At 41.1% G+C, this 26,655-nt stretch overlaps 1 protein-coding gene across 1 annotated transcript in view; it reads left to right on the top strand.

Moving 5' to 3' along the window:
- GNS (glucosamine (N-acetyl)-6-sulfatase) overlaps window positions 1-26,655 on the top strand; it is a 61,530-nt gene that overhangs the window by 15,776 nt on the left and 19,099 nt on the right. The window contains exons 2-9 of the mRNA XM_021091947.1: window positions 8,790-8,849; window positions 12,175-12,381; window positions 14,140-14,205; window positions 15,317-15,415; window positions 17,326-17,493; window positions 19,915-19,997; window positions 20,763-20,881; window positions 22,778-22,881. Coding sequence (XP_020947606.1) covers window positions 8,790-8,849; window positions 12,175-12,381; window positions 14,140-14,205; window positions 15,317-15,415; window positions 17,326-17,493; window positions 19,915-19,997; window positions 20,763-20,881; window positions 22,778-22,881 — 906 coding nt within the window. The remainder of the gene's footprint in view (window positions 1-8,789; window positions 8,850-12,174; window positions 12,382-14,139; window positions 14,206-15,316; window positions 15,416-17,325; window positions 17,494-19,914; window positions 19,998-20,762; window positions 20,882-22,777; window positions 22,882-26,655) is intronic.

The following is a 26,655-nucleotide window of genomic DNA, read 5'->3' as shown; positions in this document are numbered from 1 at the left end:
TCTACTTTCATTAATTTACATGCAGCAATTCAGTTTTCCCAGCACCATTTGCTGAAAAGACTTTTTCCCATTTTATTTTCTTACTTCCTTTGTCAAAGATTAATTGACTCTAGGTGGCTGGGTTTATTTCTGGGTTCTCTATTTGGTTCCATTGGTCTATATGTCTGCTTTCATACCTGTACCACGCTTTCTTAATTATTGTAGCTTTGTAATATTGTCTGGGGAGAAGTTATGCCTCCTGCTTGGGCAGTCCTGGGTTCCATATAAATCTTTGTTCTAGTTCTGTGAAAAATGTCATGGATAATTTGGTAGGGATTGCATTGAATCTGTAGACTGCTTTGGGTAGTATGGCCATTTTAACAATATCAATTCTTCCAATCCAGGATCATGGAATATCTTCCCATTTCTTTGAATCCTCTTTTATTTTCTTGATTAATGTTTTATAGTTCTCAGCATATAAATTTTTCACTTCCTTGATCAGGTTTATTCCCAGGTATTTAATTTGGGGGGGGGTGCCATTTTAAAAGGTATTTTTATATTCCTTTTCATTGTTAGTATACATACAGAAATGCAACCGACTTCTGAATGTTAATCTTGTATCCTGCTACTTTATTGAATCTGTTGATTGTTTTGAGTAGTTTTTATGTGGAGTCCTAAGGGTTTTCTAGATATAGTATCAGGTCATCTACATAAAGTGACAGTTTCATCTCTTCTCTTCCAATTTGGATACCTTTTATTTCTTTTGGTTGTCTGATTGCTTTGTCTATTATTTTCAATACTATATTGAATAAAAGTGGTGAGAGTAGGCATCTTTCTCTTGTTCTAGATTTTAGCAGAAAGGCTTTCTTTCAGCTCTTCTCCGTTGAGTATTATATTGGCTGTGGGTTTGTCATAAATGATTTTTGTATGTTAAGATATGTTCCCCTTATACCCACTTTGGTAAGAGTTTTTATCATGAGTGGATGCTAGATTTTGTCAAATGCTTTTTTATGCATCTATTGAGATGATCATGTGGTTTTTGACTTTTGTTAATGTGATATATGATGTTGACTGATTTGTATATGTAGAACCATCCTTGTGAACCTAGGATGAATCCCACTTGGTCGTGGTGTATGGTCTTTTTTATATGTTGTTGAATTCTATTGGCCAATATTTTGTTGAGAATTTCTGTGTCTATATTCTTCAAAGATAGTGGCCTATAATTTTCTTTTTTGGTAGTATCTTTGTCTGGTTTTGGTATTAGGGTGATGGCGGCTTCATAGAATGTCTTCGAGATTATTCCTTCTTCAACCTTTTGGAAAACTTTAAGAAGGACGTGTGTATAATTTCTTTCTTTCTTTGGTGGAATTCACCTGTGAAGTCATCTTGTCCTGGATTTTGTTTGTAGGGAGTGTTAATATTACATATTCAGTTTCATTTCTAGTGGTTGGTCTGTTCAGTTGATCTATTTCTTCTTGATTCAGTTTTGGCAGGCTGTAATTCCTTAGAAAGTTGTCCATTCTAGGTTGTCAAATGTGTTGGCATATAATTGTTCATAGTATTCTCTTATGGTTTTTTGTATTTCTGTAGTATCTGTTGAGATTTCTCCTTTTTCATTTCTTATTTCATTTGAGTTCTTTCTCTCCTCTTCTTGGTGAGTATGGCCAGAGGTTTGTCAATTTTGTTTACCTTCTCAAAGAGCAAGTTCTTGATTTTATTGGGTTTTTTTAATATTGTTTTTTTTATCTCTATTTTAGTGATTTTCTCTCCAATCTTTATGATTTCCTTCCTTCTGCTGACTTTAGGTTTGTTTGTTCTTTTTTTTTTTTTTTTCTAATTCTTTTAGGTGGTGGGTTAAGTTGTTGATTTGAGATTTTTCTTCTTTTTTTGAGGAAGGCCTGTATTGCTATAAACTTCCCTCTAAAAACTGCTTTTGCAACATCCCATAGATTTTGAATGGTTTGTGTTTTCATTATCATTTGTCTCGAGGATTTTGTTGTTGTTATTGTTGTTGTTGTTGCTATTTCTTGGGCCGCTTCCGCGGCATATGGAGGTTCCCAGGCTAGGGGTTGAATCAGAGCTGTAGCCACCGGCCTACGCCAGAGCCACAGCAACGCGGGATCCAAGCCGCGTCTGCAACCTACACCACAGCTCACGGCAACGCCGGATCGTTAACCCACTGAGCAAGGGCAGGGACCGAACCCGCAACCTCATGGTTCCTAGTCGGATTCGTTAACCACTGCGCCACGACGGGAACTCCTGTCTCGAGGATTTTTTAATTTCGCTTTTCATTTCCTGGTTGACCCATTGGTTTTTTACTAGCAAGTGGTTTAGTCTCCATGTAGTCAGTTTTTTTCTCATTTCGTTTCCTGTGGTTGATTTCTAGTTTCATGCCACTGTGGTCAGAGAAGATACTTGAAACATACCCTTAAGTTTGTTGAGGTTAGTTTTGTATCCCAATATGTGGTCAGTTCTTGAGAATGTTCCATGTTCACTTGAAAAGAATATATACTCTGACTTTTTTTGGATGTAATGTCCTGAAAGTATCAATTAAGTCTAAATTTTCTATTGTGTCATTTAGGATCTCTGTTGCCTTATTGATTTTCTGTCAAGAGGATCTGTCCATTAATGTGAGTGGGGTGCTAAAAGTCTCTTACTATTACTGTATTCCCATCTATTTGTCCTTTTACGTCTCTTAGTATTTGTATGTATTTGAGTGCTCCTATGTTAGGGACATATATATCAATGAGTATAATATCCTCCTCTTGAATGGATTCTCTTTTCTTTAAATAATGTTCTTCTTTGTTTTTCTTTATGGCCTTCTTTTTAAAGTCTATTTTTTCTGATATGAGTATTGCAGCTCCTGCTTTCCTGTCTTTTCCCTTCACAGGAAATGTCTTTTTCCATCCCCTCACTTTCAATTCATATGTGTCCTTTGCCCTAAGTTGAGTCTCTTGTAGACAGCGTATTGTAGACTCTAGTTTTTTTTTATCCATTTCCACTCTATGTCTTTTGATTGGAGTATTCAGTCCATTAACATTTAAGGTAATTCTTGATAAATATGTATTTATTGCCATTTTAAAACTTGTTTTCCAGTTGATTCTATGTTTCTTCTTTGTTCCTTTCTCTCTTTTTTGGTTGGATAATTTCCTTTTGTTTTATCCTTGTGTCCTCTTCTTTTTAGTTTTTGTGAATGTATTGTTCAGTTTTGATTGGTTGCCCTATTTTTCAAGTATGTTAACCCCTTTGTATATCTGCTTGCTTTAGCCTAATAGTCATATAGGCTCAAACACATTCTAAAAAAAAAAAAAAAAAATCTAGATTTTCTTACTTTCCTTCCCTACATTTTATGATTTTGATCTTTTTTAACATCTTCATGTTTATCCCTTTTCTGTTTCTTAGGTTTATCATCACTTTTATGATAGGGTTGTTTTGGTTTTTTTTTTTTTTTTCCTTTTAGATCTGTATACTGGCTTACTTAAGTGATTACTTTTCATTGTGATTTCCTCCATCCTATTTCTTCTTAGTTCTTTTTTACTTAGAGGAGCCCTTTCAGTATTTCTTTTAGAATGGGTTTAGTGTTGCTCTATTCTTTTAGTTTTTATTTGTTGGAAAAATTCTTTAATTCTATTTTAAATGATATTCTTGCCAAGTAGACTATATACTAGACTGCAAATTTTTCCTTTTTAGAACTTTGAATATATCTTGCCACTCTCTTCTAGCTTATAGTGTTCTGCAGAAAGAAACCAGCTGATAGCCTTATGGAGGTTCCCTATAATTAATTTTTTGTTTTTCTCTTGCTGTTTTTAGAATTCTCTCTTAGTTAAAGCCATTTTTATTACAATATATCTTGGTTTGGGCCTGTTTGGGTTCAGCCTTGTTTGGTTCACCTGTACATTGATAACTGTTTCCTTTAGATTTCGAAAGTTTCAGCCAAAATTTCTTCAAAATATATTTCCTATCCCCTTTTCTTTTTCTTTTCCTTCTGGAATCCCTATTATGCATATATTGACCCAGTTTATATCATCCCATAGATCTCTTTTATCTCTTTCATGTTTTTTCATTTGGCTTTCTCTCTGCTGTCCTGATTGGATGATTTCCAGTATTCTCTCTTCCAAGTCACTAATTCATTACTCTGCGTTATTCATTCTGCTCTTCAGGGCCATTAATTCAGCTTGTGTCTCTGCAAATGAATTTTCCAATTTTTCTTGGCTTCTTATATTTTCTAGTTCCTTTCTAAAGTAATCTGGGAGTTCCCATGATGACACATTGATAATGAACCTGACTAGTATCTATGAGGATGTGGGTTCGATATCTGGCCTTGCTCAGTGAGTTAAGGATTTGGCATTGCCATGAGCTGTGGTGTAGGTCACAGATGCTGTTCAGATCCACATTGCTCTGGCTATTGCTTGGGCTGGCAGCTGCAGCTCTGATTCAACCCTAGCCTGGGAACCGCCATATGCTGTGGGTGTGGCCTCCCCCAAAAAAAGATGCGTTACCATTCATATTCACTCTTAATTCCTTTAGTATTTGCATTATCTCATTTTCGAATTTGGTGTCTATTAGACTGTAGAAGTCTGTTTTATTGTTTGCTCCTTCGGCGGAATTCTCCAGATGTTTTAACTGGGAATGGTTCCTGAGCTGCTTCATTTTGCCTCTGTTCTCCTTATTCTGTGAGTTTAGGGAAAACAAGTACTGTAGTCTTGGAGTGCTATTTATATGTGCCCCTGGGTATTTTATGAGGGGTTACTATGTATTTTTGGCATGAGGGTTTGGATGCCTGCTGTCTTCTTTCCTCAGTGTGTTCAGGCTGTTATCCCTTTGATGGGGTGCTGCACGTGCTTCCAGGGAGATGGAGGCAGTGGGCAGGGCTAGTAGCTAGTGCCTGGTTGCTGGGCCTTTTACAGCAGCAAGGACCTATGGAAAGGTGGTGCAGATTGCTCTTGTTGCAGGGCTCTGGAAAGTGGCATTGACCCTCAGGCACATTTATGCAGTGCCCAGAGCATTTGGCAGTGGCAGTGGCAGGGTGTGTGCCTTCCCAGGGGGGTGAGATCAACAATGGGTGGTGCTTGGTTGCAGGACCCTCCTCTGTGCTAACCCCTGAAGGGACTGCAACCTCAGATGGTGCCTCTTCACGGACCCCTAGTGGTGGCAGACCACACCCATTTCTGGCTAGTTTGCCCTGCCACCTGAAAGCCATGTGAGAGGTGTCTCATTGCATTTATCCTGCGCAGGAGGTGCCACCACCCATGGCCTGTACAAGAGGGGCTTCGCCACCCATAGCCCTGCCCTCCAAGAGTCTATGAGTGCACAGAGAAAGATACTCCTATGGTGGTCTCCCCCTCCTCCTTTTGCCCTCCCCAACAATGGCACCCTTTCCTGTGAGCCCAGACCTCTTCCCAGTTTCCCTTGGCTGTGGTGCTCCACTCCCCAGCCCTTGGCGTACTGCTTTCTAGCCCCCCAGGCTCTCTCTACACATACAACCTTAGTCCTCTCCCTGGAACTGACCTCTGGAGACTGACTCTTAGCACCCAGACCCCTCTGAGCACCTCAGGCTGTGGTGTGTTGGGAGGCAGTACCAATGATCTGTGTAGCTCTCTCTCTGCTTTGCTCACCTGTGTCCAGCTCCTGTGCTTTTCTCTGAGGCTTTCAGGTCACTCCTTGGCTGATCTCCCCATCAGTTAGGTGGCTTCCCAGGGTGTGGGTTCCTTTCTTCTTTCACCTCTCCCTCTCAGGAGTGCTAGTCCTGTCCTGATTACTTTCTCTCTTTTTATTCTTTTTTGTTCTACCCCATTATGTGGAGGGTTTCTTGACCTTTGGGGAGGTTTAAGGTCTTGTTCAGTAAACTTGTTCAGTAAACGTTCTGTGCAAATCATTCCACATGTAGATTTTTTTTTTTTTTTGATGTGTTTCTGGCAGAAGGTGAGCACCACATCTTACTCTTCTGCCGTCTTGATCCTGTAGTAGTCTCTTATGATTCTTTGTATTTATGTGATATCCATTTTAACTTCTCCTTTTTCATTTCTAATTTTATTGATTTGGGTCCTCTTTTTTTCCTCGATGAGTCTGGCTGAGTGTTTATCAATTTTTTTTTTTAATCTTTTCAAAGAACCAGCTTTAAGTTTCATTGATCATTTCTGTGGTTTTCATTTCTATTTCATTTATTTCTGCTCTGATCTTTGACTTCTTTTCCTTCTGCTAACTTTGGGTTTTGTCTGTTCTTCTTTCTCTAGTTGCTTTAGGTGTAAAGTTAGGTTGTTTGTGATTTTTCTTGTTTCCCTAGGGAGGCTTGTATTGTTATAAACTTGCCTCTTAGAACTGTTTTTGCTGCATCCCATAGGTTTTGGATTGTTGTGTCTTCATCATTAGCTTCTAGGTATTTTTTAATTTCCTCTTTGATTTCTTCAGTGATCCATTGGTTGTTTAGTAGTATGTTGTTTGGTATCCATGTGCTTGTGTTTTTTGTATTTTTTTTCTTGTTGATTTCCAGTCATATAGCATTGTGATTGGAAAAGATGCTTGATAGGATTTTAGCTTTCTTAAATTTACTGAGGCTTGATTTGTTGCCCAGAATGTGAACTCTACTAGAGAATGTTCGATGTGCACTTGAGAAGAATGTGTATTCTGCTGGTTTTGGATAAAATGTTCTATAAGTATTAAGTCTGTCTGGTCTGATGCATCATTTAAGGCCTGCATTTTCTTGTTGATTTTCTGTCTGAATGACATGTCCATTGCTGTAAGTAGGGTGTTAAAGTTCCCTGCTATTATTGTATTATTGTCAATTTCTCCTTTTAAGGTTGTTAGCATTTGCCTTTTACATTGAGGTGATCCTGTATTGGGTGCATATATGTTTACAATTGTTATATCTTCTTGAATTGATCCATTGATCATTTGTAATGTCTTTGTCTCTTACAATATTCTTTAAGGTCAATTTTGTCTTATATGAGTATTGCTGCTCCAGCTTTCTTTTGATTTACATTTGCATGGAATATTTTCTTCCATCCTCTCACTTTCAATTTGTGTGTGTCTCTGAAACTGAAGTGGGTCTCTTGAAGACAACCATAGTATATATGGGTCTTGTTTTTGTATCCAGTCAGCCAGTCTCTGTCTTTTGGTTTGGGCATGTAGTCCATTTACACTTAAGATAATTATTGATATGTATGTTCTTATTGGCATTTTATTAATTGTTTTGAATTTGATTTTGTTTTTTGGTTGGTTTTTTTTTTGATATGTACAAGATTGTTTTAAGTTGTTGGTCTCTAAATTGCAAGTGCATCTCCAGTATCCTGCATTTGTACCCTCCTCTTCTCATGGTTTCTGGTTTTGGTTACATACATGTGTGGATGATTTCCTACCTTTATTGTATATATGCCTTTACTGGTGAGCCTTGTCATTTGTAATATTTTTGTTTCTAGGTGTGGCCTTTTCTTTTCCACCTAGAGAAGTTCCTTTAGTATTTGTTGTAAAGCTGTTTTAGCAGTGCTGAATTCTCTTAGCTTTTGCTTGTCTGTAAAGCTTTTGATTTCTCCTTCAAATCTGAACGAGAGCCTTGCTGGGTAGAGTAATCTCGGTTGGGGGTTTTTCCTTTCATCACTGTATTATGCCACTCCCTCTGGCCTTCAGAGTTTCGGCTGAAAAATCAGCTGATAACCTTATCGGGGTTCCCTTGTATGTTATTTGTTTCTTTTCCCTAGCCTCTTTCAATATGAGCTTTTTCAAATTGTCCTTTCTTGCTGTCTTGAATCTGAGTAAAGATTAGTGTTTGCAATTATTAGGAGTAGTACTTGTATCTAAATGGCCTTCTTTTTATCCTCACTGTAGGATTTGAAATGAGTTGTTCTCTATACTTGTCAGGATCTTAAATCTTGAACAGGAGTTCCCATCGTGGCTCAGTGGTTAATGAATCTGACTAGGAACCATGCGGTTGCGAGTTCAATCCCTGGCCTTGCTCAGTGGGTTAAGGATCCAGCATTGCCGTGAGTTGTGGTGTAGGTCGCAGACGCAGCTTGGATCCCACGTTGCTGTGGCTCTGGTGTAGGCTGGCGGCTACAGCTCCGATTAGACCCCTAGCCTGGGAACCTCCATATGCTGCAGGAGCAGCCCTAGAAAAGGCAGAAAGACCAAAAAGAAAAATAAAAAAAAATTGAACAAAAGATAAAAAGCAAGAATATAAACAAAGTAATTTCTGACTAGTCTTTTGCTTGACAAGAATTTTTTGTGTATCTGTTTCACTTGGTTCAAGTCTTTACCTGAGGTGGTGGATGGTCTAGGGCAAAGGGCTGTAAGCTTAGAGTCAAAAAATGTGCATCCGAGCTTCACCATGGAATATCTGACATTTGAGTCAGTCTCAGCCTTAGGGCTTTGTCTGGCTTTCAGAACCCGAGTGTTGTCTTATTTTTGTTTTGAAGGGTAGAAGACTCCTTTCGTATCATTTTCCACATCCTGCTGCTAAAGATGAATTAATGGAGGTTGATGTGCTCTATCTGTTTGTAAAGGGACTGGTAACAATTAGAAAAGGGCCCCCAAATTTCATTGCGTTGAAATCAGCGTTGCTAGAATGATACCATGAGCTGTGAACTTTCCCTTCCTGTGAGCTCTATGACTTCCTGAACTTTCGTACAGGACATAATTGAGTGTCGCCAAACTTGTTTGGTTCATCTCCAGGATCAACGGAACTCTCTTAACTATTTCTTAGTGTTAGATCATTTGGGAATGAAAGGTTGAGGGTAGATACAAAAACCACGAATTTTGTTCTGAGTGTTTTAGCTTATTGGAATAAATCATTGAACAGATACTTATTTACTTTACAGACACCTCTAAAGAAAACCAAGGCTCTCATCGGAGAGATGGGGATGACTTTCTCCAGTGCTGTAAGTTTTAAAGCCAATTTAATATTGTGCTTAAATTCTAAGAAGAAGCACTCTCTGTTGGATAGTCTAGTGTAATTTACGTGCTTTTTTCCCTAGTTAAATGCCTGATCCAAAGGAAGGACTCTAATATTTGTTTATTTGTTTATTTTATATATTATGTGTATATAATATATATGCGTCTTATTTTAGTACTACTGAAAGATTAATTGCAGGTATTTTGTAAGCCAGTCTGATCTACAACTTGAAACAAGAATTTGGTTTTTTTTGTCTTTTTAGGGCCACACCTGCAGCATATGGAGGTTCCCAGGCTAGGGGGTCCAATTGGAGCTACAGCTGCTGGCCTACGCCACAGCCACAGCAGTGCCAGATCTGAGCCACATCCTCGACCTACACCATAGCTCACAGCAATACTGGATCCTTAACCCAGTGAACGAGGCCAGGGATCAAACTCACAATGTCATGGTTCCTAGTCAGATTTGTTTCTGCTGCGCAGCAACGGGAACTCCGAAATGAGAGAATTTTATTGAAAACGTAACTATTTGGGGTTTAAAAATATATTGTATCAGAGTCAGATAACATTCATACTATATAAACTCTTTCTTCGTAAAAGCATGTAGGCTATTTTTCAAAGCCCAATTAACCCTGATAGCCAAACCGAACAAAGATAACAGCAACAAAAAACCCACAACAGCTATTGTGTGGGTATATATATGTGTATACAAATGTATGTGTATATTATACATATAAACATAAATGTAGAGACGCCAAGTAAAATACTAACAGTCAAATTCAAGAACTGTGCTCATAATCAAGTACGTGGTAGCCTAGCTTAATGTCAGGAAATCCATTGAACAGCAGCTTAGTGATGGGGTCAAGAGCACAGACTCTGGAACCAGATCACCTTGTTTTGAATGTTCTCTCTGGCTCTTTTCTAGCTGTGTGACCTTGGGCAGCTTATTAATTTTTGGCCTTTGGTTCTCCCATTTGTAAATAGGGATACTAAGACCTATCTCCGAGGTTAAGTGGATTGTTTCTTGTAAAGCATGCGTGAGCTATATTAAGTACCACTACAGAATGATGGTTATTATATTGTCCACCAACATGAGATCATTAGTTAAAAGGAGGGTAATTAGATGTCCATCTCAGTAGATGCTTGAAAGTCTTCTGAAATGTTCACATCCTTTCCTTTTAACTTATTAAACTGTTAAAAGAATACGTCCTTATTATTATGAACATTGCAAACAAGCAACACAACTTAGAGTTAAGGTGAAAGTCCAAAGCACTGCTCTTGGAGGAGAGACAGGGCCTAACCCCTCTCACTCAATGTTTTTCTGAACTGTCTTGTCATCGGCCTGAGTCTTGTGGGATTAAAAGATAAAACACGTGGGAAAAGACAAAGTTATTATTTCCACTTGTCGGGATTTTCTATCTAGAAAACGGAATTTTTGAGAAACTTTAAATTAATAGAATTTAGTAAGGTAGAAGTGAAAAAAATAGAAATAGCTTTCTTCCATATAACAAGTTAGAGAAATACGGGGAGAAGAAAATATCCCACTCATATATGGGCAGGAAAATATAGACTCTAGGAATAGCTGGTGGTGGCAGGGAATGGTAAAGACCTTAAAATGCAGTTACAGAATTTTGTGAGTGATAAAATATGTCATCCGTAGAAAGCTAATGTAGTTGTATTTTCTGTAGGAAGATACAAGATTATAAAGTGCTTATTTTATTTTATTTATCTTCTTTTTAGGGCTGCACCTGCACCACATGGAGTTTCCCAGGCTAGAGGTCTAATCTGAGCTACAGCTGCTGGCCTACACCACAGCTCGTGGCAACTCTGGATCCTTAACCTACTGATCAAGGCCAGGAATCGAACCCACAACCTTATGGTTCCTAGTCAGATTCATTTCCGCTGAGCCATGATGGGAACTCTATTTGCTTACTTTATTTATTTTTTTTGTCTTTTTGTATTTTATAGGGCCGCACCCGAGGTATATGGAGGTTCTCAGGCTAACCTACAGCATCCAATTGGAGCTGTAGCCATCAGCCTATACTACAGCCACAGCAACACCAGATCCGAGCTGCATCTGCAACCTACACTACAGCTCACGGCAATGCCGGATCCTTAACCCACTGAGCAAAGCCAGGGATCGAACCCACAACCTCATGGTTCCTAGTCGGATTTGTTAACCACTGAGCCACAATGGGAACTCCTCTATTTGATTATTTTAATCAGAGTCCCACCAAGATTTTTTTTAGGCTGAATTAAGTGGTTTCAGAATTATCTGGAATAATTAGGTTAGAGTAATCAGGTAAAATGTTTAAAGGAAGAAATTCCTCTTACTGGCTACCAAAATGTAATATAAAGATCCAGTGAACAGTATGGCATAGGCCAAAAAGTAGGTAAGAAACTTCTAAAAAGGAAAAGAATTAAAAGAGTTGCCAATTTGAAAATTACAGAATTCACAAACATCTAACAAAATTTAAAAGCACAAGTAAAAAATGGGAAGTTTTTGTAAAATGATTGAATCCTTCCTTAACTCAAATTTTATGTAACAAGAAGGAAGAATGTGCAAAGCACGTGAACAAAAACCATTCACATGAATGCGATTGGTCAGCATGCATGTGAGGAATGTTCATCCTCACCAGTGTTTAAAAATGCCAAATCCGATGTGAAAGGCCAAATAAATGCTAAGTATTTCAAAGGGATATCATGGAATTCTGGAAAGGTTGTGCTCAAAAGAGCATTCCTTCCCTGCTGCTGCAAGTATAAGCTACGATTACATTCTGTAAATAGGTAATGTGTATTAAGACTTAGCCAGATAGGATTGGGTGGAAGAGGGTAATTAGAAACATAATTAGAGTAGACTTAAAAAAAAAAAATCTGTATCCATTGTAGAAAGTGATCCAGAAAATGCATGAAGCTACAGATCGTCTTGAAAATGAACCTCTACTTCTCAGCTGCTTTCGATGCAAGTAGTAGTATTTATCTTGGGTCAAGACCAGGCTCCCACCATGCTGTGTTCCTTGCATGTAAATATTTCTCTGGCAGTTGAGATTGGAACAACTATTAGGTTATGCTGGAGAGAGATACCAGTTGAAAAAGAAACCTATTCTCTTGGTTTGTTCCATCTTCTTTACTGTCTCCACTAGGAGACTTAAAGCACCTCTCAAGTGTGTCATGTGTAAGGAAAAATTTCTATTCCATGGCAAAGCAGACATTTGAAGTTAGAGTGTTAAGCAGTTTGCTTTGTTCTCTGGAGAAATGATGAGAAATCCATCTATCTTGTGTAACTTTGTCGTTTCGCTTCTTTTCCCTTTGTAGTATGTGCCAAGTGCTCTTTGTTGCCCAAGCCGAGCCAGTATCCTGACAGGGAAGTACCCACATAATCATCACGTTGTTAACAACACTTTGGAGGGAAACTGCAGCAGTAAGTCTTGGCAGAAGATCGAAGAACCAAATACTTTCCCAGCGATTCTCAGATCAGTGTGTGGTTATCAAACCTTTTTTGCAGGGAAATACTTAAATGAGGTATGTCGAATGGTCTAATGATTCCCCTTTTTAATAACTGCTTCTTAAATGTGAATTAATATAATTAATTCATGTTAATTGGTTTTTTTAGTTAGTATCTATCCAAGTCACATTAAAGAGTTTCGGGGGTATATGTTTTCTCCTAATCAGCCTGTTAAACAAGAACTTAAGTGAACATATTTCCATGATTTGGGCACTGTACTTATTCTTTAAAGAGTCTCAAGAGCATTCATGTAAACATTGTCTTAGGACTGCTGATGTCTGATGGATCTTCCCCTTTTCCTTAAGAGTTCTGGTTGTCATGTGGCTTAGTATCTTTGTTTCCATTTCTCCTTTATCAGGACCAGAGTGAAGAATTTTTTCCTCTTAGCATCTTTCCTGAATTATAACAACTTAATGCTTAACCCATTTTTCTAACCTGAAAAATGGGAACAGATTGTGCAGAGATCGATGATCAAGAGAAAGCCCCCAGAGCCTGGGATATTCGAGACATTGAAGCATGTGGTTGAGTGGTTAGTGTGTTGGCCTCACTGTGACCTGCCACGACCAGATCTCAGGGCCTCAAGTCCACCACATTGGGCTTAGCATTTAGTCAGAGTTCAGGCCTTAAGGAAATAGTGTATCTGCAAGTGTTCAGGGTTTTCTCTTAGAGTAAAACTGGGGATTCAGGACAAAGAGACGATGTAAGTTTTCTTATGTACTTTATCCATGGTCGCTAATGATCTTCATATCTGATGTGAATTTTCTGTTTATTCTACCCCTCCATGCAACAGTTGGGGGAATTTTCAGCCTTGAGGGTTTGATGGAAAATGAGTCAGTTTGAAAAGAGTCATGAGTGATAAATGTGGATACAAGGTTATGGGAGATATCTAACATACGTACAAAATTAGAAATTCTTCATAATACAAGGATTTAGTTCTTGGGGGTACTGCCTTCTGGTTTTTTTTCCTGGCACCTGCAGCATGCTGAAGTTCCTAGGCCAGGGATCGAACCCATGCCACAGCTGTAACCAGAGCCTCAGTAGGGCCTTTGCCAGATCCTTAACCCACTAAGCTACAAGGGAACTCCTCGGGGTACTGCCTTCAATGGGCAGTGTTAAACCGTGTCTAGATAAAATGGGAAGATTGTGTTGTGTCTTCACTTATTCATCGCATCAAGTAAATTGAGTCCAAAAGTTGACTTGATCAGCAGGACAGCAGAAGTGATAGGTTGGTAGTTTGTATGTAGTCTGATTATTTGGGTTGTTAGCCACAAGGTTGGCTGACTGTTTAGACAGAGCACCACCAGTGAGTCCTGGCCTAAGCCATGTGGTCTTTCCCTATAAAGGGCCAGAAGGAAACATTTTAGGCTTTGTAGGCCATATGTCTCTGTTGTGACTGTTCATTTCTGCCATTGTAACAGGAAAGCAGCCAGAGACTTGGGTAAACCAGTGAGTGTGACTGTGTTCCATCCAGTAAAATGTCATCATCACTGAAGTTTCAATTTCATGTAACTTGTCGCAAGAAAATTCTTAGCTTGCTGGCCTCACAAAATAGTGGGCAGGCTAGATTTGGCCTGCCAACCGCAGTTTGCCAACTCCTGCTTTAAGAGTTCCCGGGACTGTAGTCTTCTCTACTTTTCGACTGACTTACATGTTTGTGGGGAAGTTGAGCACCTACCGTGTTTCAGGCACTGTTCTGAAAAGATTCTAGAAGTTTCCTGTTGCCTTCAGTTGGTCATGTCTAAGAACTTCTAATGTGCTGCTTGTCCTTCTTTCAGTATGGAGCCCCAGATGCAGGTGGACTAGCACATGTTCCTCTGGGCTGGAGTTACTGGTATGCCTTGGTGAGTAATTACTGAAGTCAGTAACAGTTCTACACAGCCCCGCAGATGCTGTTTACCTTCTGATACAGCTGAGATTGGCATAACTTGGTTTGCTTTTATGATTAGCCATAGTATCTTCTTAAAGTCTGTTGATCTGTTGTTGTTGTGTTTTTTTTTTGTTTGTTTGTTTGTTTCTTTTTGTCTTTTCTAGGGCCGCGCCCTCGGCATATGGAGGTTCCCAGGCTAGGGGTCGAATCAGAGCTATAGCTGCCAGCCTATGCCATTCACAGCAACACCAGATCCGAACCGCATCTGCGACCTATACCACGGCTCACGACAATGCCAGATCCTTAATCCACTGAGCAAGGCTGGGGATTGTGCCCTCAACCTCATGGCTCCTAGTCAGATTCGTTAACCACTGAGCCATGGCGGGAACTCCTAAAGTCTGTTTATTTGTTGAATCACTGCATTGTTAGACATTTGCCTGCATTCCATAAGGTTTAGCAACATATTTTACTGTTTCATCTGATCTGTTACTGGCTTTTTTTTTTTTTTTTTTTGCCATTCCCACAGCATGGAGAAGTTTCTGGGCCAGGAATTGAACCCATGCCACAGCAGTCATGTGAGTTACTATAGTGACAACACCAGATCCTTGCTGAGCCACACAGGAACTCCTATTTCTGGCCATTTAAACTAGGCCATATTATTGAAACTGTGCTAGTAGCTAATAAAACCCTAGTCAAAAAGTCCAATTCAGAGTTCGCATTGTGGCTTAGCAGTAACGAACCGGACACAGGTTCAATCCCTGACCTCACTCAGTGGGTTAAGGACCTGGCATTGCCGTAAGCTGCAGTGTAGGTCACAAATGCGGCTCAGATCTGGTGTTGCTGTGACTATGGTATAGGTCTGGCAGCTACAAGTCCAGTTTGACCCCTAGCCTGGGAACTTTCTTATGTTGCGGGTGTGACCCTTAAAAAAAAAAGTCCAATCCAATATTGAGTTGAGCAATGACCTTTTTTTTTTAAATGTCTTAATCACTATTTAAACAGAGTATGGTTTAGCTCAGCATGGTTTCCAGCTTTCATTTTGTGTGCTGACCTCATAACAAGTTTTTCTTTCCTCTCTTCAATAGGAAAAGAATTCTAAATACTATAACTATACCCTCTCCATCAATGGGAAGGCACGGAAGCATGGTGAAAACTACAGTGTGGACTACCTGACAGATGTTTTGGTGAGTTATTGAAGATCTGACCTTGCAGGCCTAGCTCATGTTTAATTAATGACTCTGCCTAGAAAACCGTTTGTTGTATTTCGTCACATTGCGTAATGTTATTGAATAGTCACTTGGTCTGACCGCCAAAATACTTCCAACTGCTTAAAAACTCCTGAGTGTGTTTTTCTTTGTAATTAAGCCAGGCTCAGATCTAATGTTGTTGAAATTCCAGCAGCAAATCCCTTTTCCAAAGGCTAATCTCTAAGACTGTAGAGATTGCTTTGAAGAGGTTTCACTTTGAAGGGGTTTCTGTTCCTGACCAAAGTCGTACGCACAGGCCACAAGATGGCAGCTTCATCTTGAGTGGGGGGAGATAAAGGGGTTCTTCAGGAATCGTGTATTTATATATAAAAAAATACTGCCATTGGGTGAATTGGGGACTTCCTTGGCATATGGAAGTTCCCAGGCTAGGAGTCAAATCAGAGCTGTAGCCGCTGGCCTATGCCACACTCGGCAACACCAGATCCTAGCCATGTCTGAGACCTATACCACAGCTCACAGCAGTGCTGGATCCTTAACCCACTGAGCGAGGCCAGGGATTAAACCTCCGTCCTCATGGATACCAGTCAGATTCATTACTGCTGAGCCATGATGGAAACTCCCCCTGAGATGTTTCTAATGACAGCCCTCCATAGAGTGTTCATTCACAAGCCACTGTAGCAGGTGTTCAGCAGTAAAGGAAGCAAAGTCCCTGATTCTGTGGCAGGTAACTTTTGGGGTAAATTGTACTGACACATGTGTGTATACACACACATCATGTGCTGTCTTGTTAGATAGTGATCAGTTAAGAGAAACAAGGCAAGGCAGGGAATGGGAGTTCCTTAAATGACATTCAAGCAGAATCCTGAAGGAGATGAGAGAGAGCTGTATAGATCAGGGGAAAGAGGTCCACAAGCCAAGGGAGCCGAGAGCGTGAGGGTGTTGAGGCAGGAGTGTGCCTGGCATGTTGGAGAAAGTGCAAGGTTTCTGACAGGGCTGGAGTTAAAGTACGTGGGAAGGATGGTGATAGGAAATTGACACTATCTTTAAGTTTAGTGCTGGGAATGATTGAAGATATAAATCAACCAGCACACTTAAAAACATAGCATGTATGTGGGAAGCTTTCGTTGTCATAAAGTATCTCCAGAGAAGCAAATGAAAAAGGTTAATAAGTCCATGTACATTAAAAGCGTGGTGTGATATATTTGGATTCCATATTATTTATTTATTTGTTTGTTTGTTTTTGCTTTTTAGGGCCACACATGCAGCATATGGAAGTTCATAGGCTAGGGGTCGAATCGGAGCTACACTTGGCAGCCTACGCCACAGCCACAGCAACATAGGATCCGAGCCTCATCTGCAGCCTACATCACAGCTCACAGTAACACCCCATCCCCGACTCACTGAGCAAGGCCAGGGATCGAACCCACATTCTCATGAAACTAGTCAGATTCATTTCCAGCAACTCCCGTAAGATTAAGGTAACTTAATTCACTTTTCCCACTGTTGTGTATTAGGTTGACTCACTTTATATAATTTAAGGCATCAAATGTATATACTCTTAAGCTGCCTTCATGTAAGTCAATACAAAAATGGTCACATGATGATTTGTTTTCTTTGTGGGAGGCATAGCAATTTTTAGGTCATGTAAAATCGTCAACATCTTAATTGCTGTCCTGAGATGATGTGCTTTTTATTGTAAGTATTTTCTTAAAAGCCAAATGATTTGTTCTAGCAACATGTTTGCAAATGGCTGCAACAGAGATTATGTGCCAAGTTTTGGTTGAAAGTTAATAGGACCCTGTACCTTCTGTTCACTAGAGAACAGGTATATACAAGTCCTTACCTGTCAGGTACTGTAGGAAATAACAAACTTCTGTATACGTCAGGCCAATGTCTCCTTGGACTTCCTGGACTACAAGTCCAACTCTGAGCCCTTCTTCATGATGATCTCCACTCCAGCACCTCATTCGCCTTGGACAGCTGCACCCCAGTACCAGAACACCTTCCAGAACGTCTTTGCACCAAGAAACAAGAACTTCAACATCCACGGAACGGTAGCTTCCCCTAACCCTTGCATTAAGCCAAGCTCAATGTGATCAACTATATAATGTGCTTCTCAGGGAGCCTTTGAGCCATATAGTTGGTCTTCCTTCTGAATCTTTTAAAGGTAATGGCACCTGTTTCCAGTGCACTAGGTAGTATATGCTTGCAGCAGAAGTCCAGATAGGGTTCCTGCCACAGTCAGTGACTAACTAGAGAGTCCGCAGGGAATATTGAAGAGATAGCATCTTTCCTGACTACAGGCTCTTCTGATGAACTCTGTACCAGCTTTCTTCCTGCCCAGCAGTGGCTAAGACACATTCCTTGGGGCTGAGCTGTGCTGCAGTGGTCTCCTCCCTCTGGCCCTCCCAGGCCTGAGGCCTAGGAACAAGAAGGGTGACGTAGTACATTGTGACACTGAATGGAGAAATGAGCCAGAATGGGGAGTATAATTAAAGACCACCATGTAAATACTGTTGGCTTCATATGCCACTCACTTAGCCTTCCTTGGCACTGGAGATTGGCAGTTTGCTGGTTCAAAGGCAGAAGGCCTCCACTGCTTCATGCCTATTACCGAGAAATTTTAGTTGCCTGTGAGGTGGTAAAAAGACAGTATTGGAGTTAGACTCAGTATTACCACTTTCTAACTCAGTATTTCCATCTTCTCCCTAAATGACCTGACCAAGAGTGAGATAAGTTTAATTTCCGTTTTTCTCTCAGCTGGGGAATCCTGACCTCTCATGCAACTGCTCTTTAGATTAAAGTACATAGAGACGTCTGGCATGTTGTCTGGGCATTGAAGGCCTGTGTGATGTTAAAGTGGAGTGAACCAAGTTTTAAACCAGAGGGCCGGCCATTCTCAAACTGTGTCCCAGAAGAAGTTCATGGAAGGTCCCATGACCAAGGAAGTTTAGACACTTTGGGTTAAATAAGTCAGTGTGCTGCAAGATTTCCCAGAGTGACTCATGCTGTAACATGAATTTCCAACAGCAGGGTATGCGCTACAGCATTTCTTAAGCATATTAACTAATGAACACTTTGAGGATCACAGTTTGGGAAATGGCAAATTAGGGTTTTATGAATAAGGAGGAGAGAATGGTGTTTGGCAGTTTTTGCGTGTGTGTGGAGGTGGGGGGGTCTCTTTTAGGGCCACACATACAACATGTGGAGGTTCCCAGGCTAGAGGTCGAATCAGAGCTACAGCTGCCAGCCTACGCCACAGTCACAGAAACATGGGATCCAAGCGGTGTCTGACCTGCACCACAGCTCACAGCAACACCAGACCCTTAACCCACTGAGCAAGGCCAGGGATTGAACCCATATCCTCAGGGATGCTAGTCAGGTTCTTAACCCACTCAGGCACAATGGGAACATGTAACTGGCTTTTTTTGTTTGTTTGTTTGTATTTTGTTTTTTGTCTTTCTGGGCCGCACTTGGAGGTTCCCAGGCTAGGGGTTGAAACAGAGCTGTAGCCGCTGGCCTACGCCACAGCCACAGGATCCAAGCTGCATCTGCGACCTACACCACAGCTCATGGCAATACCAAATCCTTAACCCACTGAGCAAGCGAGGCCAGGGATCAAACCCACGTCCTCATGGATACTTGTCGGGTTCATTAACCACTGAGCCACAATGGGAACTCCGTGACTTTTTTATTTAAGTGAGACAACCCTCCAGATTTGGATTTGAAGATAGAGGAAATTGCTAAGAAGAGGAGTTCCCACTGTGGTGCAGTAGAATCAGTGGCAATTCTGCAGCACCAGGACGCAAATTTGATTCCCACCTGGCACAGTGGGCTAAGGGTCCTGTGTTGCTGCAACTGTGGTATAGATTGCAACTGTGGCTCAGATCTAATCCTGGGCCCTGGAACTCCCTGTGTTGCAGAGCATCCCAGAAAGAAAAAATAAATAAATTTTGCTGTGATGAGATTTTTCCCAAAAGTCCAAGGATAGTTGATATCTTAGATAGGAACATAGAAGGCGATAGAATAACTTACTGGGCAAAACTTAGAAGGTGCTGAAGTTAATATTTACCCTTTTGTAATTTGGATGGTAGACCCAAAGCATAGACTCCAGCTTATAAATTTCATCTCTTTTTAGTCAGTAGTCTCCAGTATCTTTCACTAAATCATGTATTAATTCTGCTAACAAAGGAGCCCAACCCTTCTACCTTTAGGGAAGTGATGGGAAGAAGCTAAAGAATGAGTAATAATCTGCAGAAAGGGTTTTTTGGGTTTTTTTGGGTTTTTTTTTGTTTTTTTTTTTAATGAACACAGGGGAGGGAAGTGGGGTGGGAGGTGGAGGGAAAGTCTGAAGTTGCTTAAACAAGCACCCGTTAGTTCCTTTTTGCTGAAGTATTAAATGATCCTTTGGTTATCTACTCTAGTGGTTTGTGGGGATTTGGTGTTGACTTTTTTTTTTTTCTTCTAAATTTTAGAACAAGCACTGGCTAATTAGGCAAGCCAAGACCCCAATGACTAATTCTTCGATACAATTTTTGGATAATGCATTTAGGAAAAGGTAAGAGCTCCTCCTTGCTCAGTCTGGGTGGTCTCCAAAGCAGTCTGTGAGCAGAGGGCCACACCACGCAGTTATCTCTGAGAAAAATCAGAGGGTAGCAAGTTTGTGGGAGAGACTTTGGTGTGAGGTCTTTACATTCAGCTAAGAGGTGGCTTTGGGCTCCAGTACAATTAAACAGTTCATTTTTATGACTTGTTAAAACGTTGCAAACTGGAGCCATGCAATTAAAAAATAAACAAATAAATCCTATACCTAAAGAAAAGATCACTTGGTAAAAGATCAGCCCCAATATTTGCCTAAGAAAGAAAGGCTTAGGCTAGAGCAAAATATTTGCCCTTGCTGTTTTGAGGTTTTAAGAAATTAAGTCAGTTTTTTAAAATATGTTGCTTTTTTCTTAAGGTGTATTTAGTTTTACTTACTTACTTTTTTGTCTTTTTAGGACCCCACCTGCGGCATATGGAGGTTCCCAGGGTAGGGGTCTAATCAGAGCTGTAGCCACCAGCCTACACCACAGCCACAGCAACGCCAGATCTGAGCTGCGTCTGCAGCCTACACCACACCTCAGGGCGATGCTGGATCCTTAACCCACTGAGCAAGGCCAGGGATCGAACCTGCAACCTTATGGTTGCTAGTTGGATTTGTTAACCACTGAGCCACGACGGGAACTCTGGTTTGGGGGTTTTTTGGACTTTGCTTTTTGTGGTTTTGGCAACTACCTCAGCCATTGTCTCTGAAGTCCCATTGCTGCCCTCTGTTCACATCCAGGTGGCAGACTCTACTCTCAGTTGATGACCTTGTGGAGAAGCTGGTCAAGCGATTGGAGTTCAATGGGGAGCTCAACAACACCTACATCTTTTATACCTCAGACAACGGCTATCACACAGGTAAAGGGGCAGGGCTGGGTGTTCTCGTGACCTTGGGGAGGGGCCTTTCCTGTCTCACCCAAGCAGTAGCACTGGCAGAGAGCGCCTGTCCTTTTACAGTGGTGGACCAGCCCGAGGGAGAGTCTTGCCAGGACCTCTTTGGTTAGAGGGCCAATTCATTCCCCTCTGGCGAAACCAGCTTTCGTTATTTGCTGTCTCACAGGCCTAGTTACATGATTTTCTAGGAGACTGAGCAGAGAGTGAGCCTGATGGGTTGGAGACAGGCTTTAGGACAGAGGTAAGAGATTAAACTAGATATAAAGAACAAGTGGACCTTAGAGAAGAGAGGTAATAAGACATTTTACACAGAAAGATGGAGAGAGGATTGTCTTGGGGAAGAACTTTCTTTGCAGTTAGTTTATTTGATATATGGGTGCGGTTTTTTTTGTTTGTTTGTTTTTTATCTTTTCACAACTGCAGTGTGAGTCGGGCCCATATCCTTGACTTTCATCCTTTCCACTTGGACCTTGTCTAGTTAAAAATCAAGGTTTTCTTCTTTCCCCACCTTTGTGAATTTCATACACTTGAAGGTAATGAATCTGAGGCTTGCCTGCACAGGCAAGATCGATTAGGCATTTAACATGTTATTGTGAATATTTGTAAACACTCAAAGTAGGGTTTAGTAAAATAACCCGCTTTGTCCAGCTTTAGTTTTCAGCTGTTCAGGGCCAGTCTTTTGAATTCGTACTACCTTCTTCAAGTTTATTTTTTAGCTAGAAGTTTTGGGAGAAACACCTGACGCTGATTTCACACGTCAACACCTGATGGTGCCTCTGCCTAGTTGTTACATGTCAGAGTCTAGATAAAGTCCACATGTTACCTTGAGTTTTTGTGTGTCCTAAGACTGTCCTTTGCCACCGATTTGTTCAAAAAACCAGTCTTTTGTCCTTTAGAATATCTCACATTTTAGATTTGGCTAACTGCTTATATGATGCCATAACTCGTTTCTTTGTACTCAGCATTTCTTAATAGATCAGTAGTTGGATCTGGAGTCCTAATAGAAATTCATGTTTTCAGCAAGAATGCTGTCTCGTTGATGCTGGTGCACACTTGTTTCTTCACATTATGATGCCTGGGGTGTCTGGTTGCCTCCCTTTAGTAAAGGATGCTGTTACTGATTGAAGGCCCACATGATAACACCTGAGCCCATTCTGTGAATATTTTGTGACTAAAGCTTCTAGTGATGATGTGTTGCTTAAGTCTATTCCTTAGAAACTGCAAAATTTCACTTCATCACTTTGTCCTTTTTGCATGTGTTAGCTGGAATTCTTTGGAGAATTCTCCTCACCAACTCTTTATATCTTTTTTTTTTCTTTTTTCTTTCTTTTGGCCATGCCTGTGGCAGGAAGTTTCCAGGGATTGAACTCCAACCCGAGCTGCAGCAGTGTCAAGGCCAAATCCTTAACCTGCTGAGCCACCTGGGAACAACACCCTGTTAGGTTTTCCTGAATAAACTGCATTTCAAGATAACCAATGTCAATGGTTTTGTGCCTTTACCTAGCAGCTTTTAGAGCAACTTCAATTGTGATGAGGTCAAGTATCACACATAAGTTCTGTATTTATGCTCAAACATTTTCCAGTCATTGCTTTTGCTGAATCCACTTATCTTAGACCAGGGAGTCCCTCTGGGCATTTATTTAAAGATCATGAGTTCATTGTTTCCTGCCCTGTAGTAAAAAGAGACCAAGGCAAATTTAAGCTTTCCATTAAAAATACCATAATTAGGAGAACTAAAAATACCATAATTAGGAGAACAAGATTAATTTCTTTTTTTTTCTACTTATTGAATGAATGCATGCATGAATGACTCTTCTGTCCCAGCTTTGTCTTTGACCACTTGTTTTTTTTTACTTGCAGGCCAGTTTTCTTTGCCTATAGACAAAAGGCAGCTGTATGAGTTCGACATCAAAGTTCCACTGTTGGTTCGAGGACCTGGTATCAAACCCAATCAGACAACGAAGGTAGGTGCCTGACAAGGTGACACCGTTTACAGGTAGCACTTGCCTGAGGAAAGAAAGCTGTTCTTCCAAAGAGGAGGCTGATTGGATTTCTTCCTATGAGCATGAAGGCTGATTGGCTTAAGATGTTGCAAGTGTATTTATAAACCTTGTAGTGATTCTTCCTTTTAAATTAATTAAATTTTATTGAAGTACAGTTGTACCATATTGTATGAGTTACAGGTGTACAGTATAGTAATATGCAATTTTTAAAGGTTGTACTCCATTTATAGTTGTTTTATTATTTTTGGGGGGCTTTTTTATTACTCCAATGAATTTATCACATCTATAGTTGTATATTGATCATCACAGTCCAGTTTCACAGGATTTCCATCCCACAACCCAAGCACATTCACCACCCCCCCAAACTGTCTCCTCCGGAGACCATAAGTTTTTCAGTGTCTGCAAGTCAGCATCTGTTCTGCAAAGAAGTTCAGTCTGTCCTTTTTATAGTTGTTCTAAAATATTGGCTGTGTTGAAGTTCCCTGGTGGCCTAGCAGGTTAAGGATCCATCACTGTCACTGCTGTGACATGGGTTTGATCCCTGGCCCTGGAATTTCCACATCATGGTCAAAAATTAATAAATAAACTTTTTTTTTTTTTTTTTTTTTTTTTTTTGTCTTTTGTTGTTGTTGTTGTTGCTATCTCTTGGGCCGCTCCCGCAGCATATGGAGGTTCCCAGGCTAGGGGTTGAATCGGAGCTGTAGCCACCGGCCTACGCCAGAGCCACAGCAACTCGGGATCCGAGCCGCGTCTGCAACCTACACCACAGCTCACGGCAACGCCGGATCATTAACCCACTGAGCAAGGGCAGGGACCGAACCCGCAACCTCATGGTTCTTGGTCGGATTCGTTAACCACTGCGCCACGACGGGAACTCCTAAATAAACTATTTATTTATTTTTGTCTTTTGTCTTTTGAGGGCCACACCCATGGCATATGGAGGTTCCCAGGCTAGGGGTCTAATCAGAGCTGTAGCCGCTGGCCTACACCACAGCCACAGCAACACCAGATCCTTAACCCACTGAGCGAGGCCAGGGATCAAACCCACAACCTCATGGTTCCTAGTCGGATTCGTTTCCACTGCGCCATGATGGGAACTTCACAAAAAAAATTTTTTAATTGGCTATATTCCCTGTATATATGTATGTATGTTGTATAGTGCATCCTTGTCTGTTCTCAAAATCCATGTGTTTTGACACTGCTGTTCTGACAGCTGTCATTCAAGAAGTAAGAAGTCCCCAGCTTCCATCTAACAAGTGTCAGAGGTGGTGGATGATGCATCCTGGGCTGGCAGCACAGTTGTCTTGGTGCCAGTTCTGCGTGAATGCCACAGGGCGGTGAGGTGGGCATAGTGAGCCGAGCTGGCAACAATCTGATGGCCAAAACAAGGCACATTGGACCAGTGGATTTAGCTTTGTGTTGGCTGCTGGGAAGAACAGGAGCAGTTGGTATGGGAGAATGCCAAGCATCGGCTGTTGAGGTTTTCTCCTCTGGAAATTAATCTTACGTCAGATTTGTGGTAGAAGTTCTTCAAAAGAGTTTTAAGAAAGGAAAAGCTTAGTAAGAAAACAGAAATGGTTGGAGTTCACATCATGGTGCAGTGATTAATGAATCTGACTAGGAACCATGAGGTTGCAGGTTCCATCCCTGGCCTTGCTCGGTGGGTTAAGGATCCGGCGTTGCCATGAGCAGTGGTGTCGGTTGCAGGCGAGGCTCGGATCCTGAGTTGCTGTGGCTCTGGCGTAGGCCGGCAGCTGCAGCTCCGATTCGACCCCTAGCCTGGGAACCTCCATATGCTGCGGGAGTGGGCCTAGAAAAAGGCAAAAAGACGAAAAGAAAACAGAAATGGCATAGCATGGTCTAGGGGAAATACAACTGAACTGGGAGTCAAGAAAAACCACTTACTCTCTTTAAGGCTTTGAATAGAATAGGGCTTGATTTTCCCATGTAAAGTTGAGAGGATGGTAAGAGCAAATTCTCAAGTGTTGCTAGGTGACACCCTGGCTTCCTCCTTGTTAGGAAAGCTGGGGGTGAGGGGCGGTGCAGGTGAAGCAGCCTGAGATGTATAGAATTCTGTTTTCAGTGATTTTCACCAGATGGATTTGGGGTGCTCTATGGTGTGCTTTGCGTTTTTTTTTGAAAGCCCTACATCAGTTCTATAATAACATCAGGGCTTAAATGTTTGTCTGAAAGCCTGGTGTGTCCTCCTAGGAGCCCTTACTCTTTTGGATAATTCTGTAGTATTTTCACTTTTCCAGAGCTAAAAGATAAGCAGGTTCAAGACATGATATCCCTTGATCTCAAGTCCCACTGTTCTTTAGGGCCTTTTTTTTTTTTTTTTTTTTTTTTTTTTTGGTCTTTTCAGGTCCGCACCCATGGTTTGTGGAAGTTCCAGACTAGGGAATGCCATAGCCACAGCAACTCAAGATCCAAGCCGAGTCTGTGCTCTACACCACAGCTCACAGTAATGCCAGATCCTTGACCCACTGAGTGGGGCCAGGGATTGAACCCAAATCCTCATGGATACTAGTCAGGTTCATTATGGCTGAGCCACAACGGGAGCTCCCAGGCCCTTTTGTTTGATCAAAATGTTTATATACTTACATCCTAAGAATATTCCCAAACTGTGAGGCCGTTGTACATAAAATAATTTATTTGGCCTTGTCAGAGCCTTTTCTGTTCCAGTCCCTAAATAGACCTTTAAGTTTATACTTAGCGATAAAAGCAGTACCATCTTGCTAATGTTTCTAGAAGTCATCATGTGCAGAGACCAGCTCAGCAGGTGAGGGCTGAAGAACAGGTGCTGTGAAACTTAAGGAAAAAGTTAACATAAAACAAGACACAGAGACATTTATCTTAATTAAAGGTGGGAACCAGGGGACTCAAGGTCTCAGGGACCAAGAGTGCCGCCTTAAGAAACCACACTGCTTTTATTGTGCTCTTTGGGATTGCGTCAAGTGAGAAGGGGCTGTAGGTGCAGGATATAGTTTTTATTTTATTTTGTTTTGTTTTATTTTATTTTTTATTTATTTGATTTTATTTTTGTCTTTTTGCTTTTCCTAGGGCTGCTCCCGCGGCATGTGGAGGTTCCCAGGCTAGGGGTCTAATCGGAGCTGCAGCTGCCGGCCTACGCCAGAGCCACAGCAACTCGGGATCCGAGCCATGTCTACAACCTACACCACAGCTCACAGGCAACGCCAGATCCTTAACCCACTGAACAAGGCCAGGGATTGAACCCTCAACCTCATGGTTCCTGGTCTGCTTCCTTAACCACTGAGCCACTACCCACAACGGAACTCCAGGAACTCCTTTTTTTATTATTTTAAAAGTTCTTTTATTATTTTAAAAGTCACATAGCTGGTAGATGGTTAAGCTTTTGCTCTGATCTTTAGGCATTTAACATTCATTAGCATTTGAGGAAGCTTGGCAGTTAACTATCTATGCATAGTATCTAGAGAATCAAAAGGCATGCCTATGTGGGGCAACCCAGTGTGCCTAGGTTTGCACCTTGGTTCTCCTTGCTAATGCATATTGTGCTAACGACCCCTCATAAACCCCTTGGGGCCATGAGGTTCCTCTTTCTCCTATCCTTAAGAGGACGTATCATGCTGTGCAAACGGGTGGGTGGGTGTGCCAGTCTGCGCAGGTCTGGTGTGCCTAGACCAATGCATTATGTCCTCATTCAGCTGACCGCATGAATAACTTATTCCTTTAGGTCTGTGTTCTTAAGCTTAA

The sequence above is a fragment of the Sus scrofa genome, chromosome 5 (genome assembly GCF_000003025.6).
Source record: "Sus scrofa isolate TJ Tabasco breed Duroc chromosome 5, Sscrofa11.1, whole genome shotgun sequence".
In the NCBI taxonomy this organism is placed as follows: domain Eukaryota; kingdom Metazoa; phylum Chordata; class Mammalia; order Artiodactyla; family Suidae; genus Sus; species Sus scrofa.
Note: the sequence above shows the minus strand (reverse complement) of the source record. Positions and strands in the feature narration are given on the sequence as shown.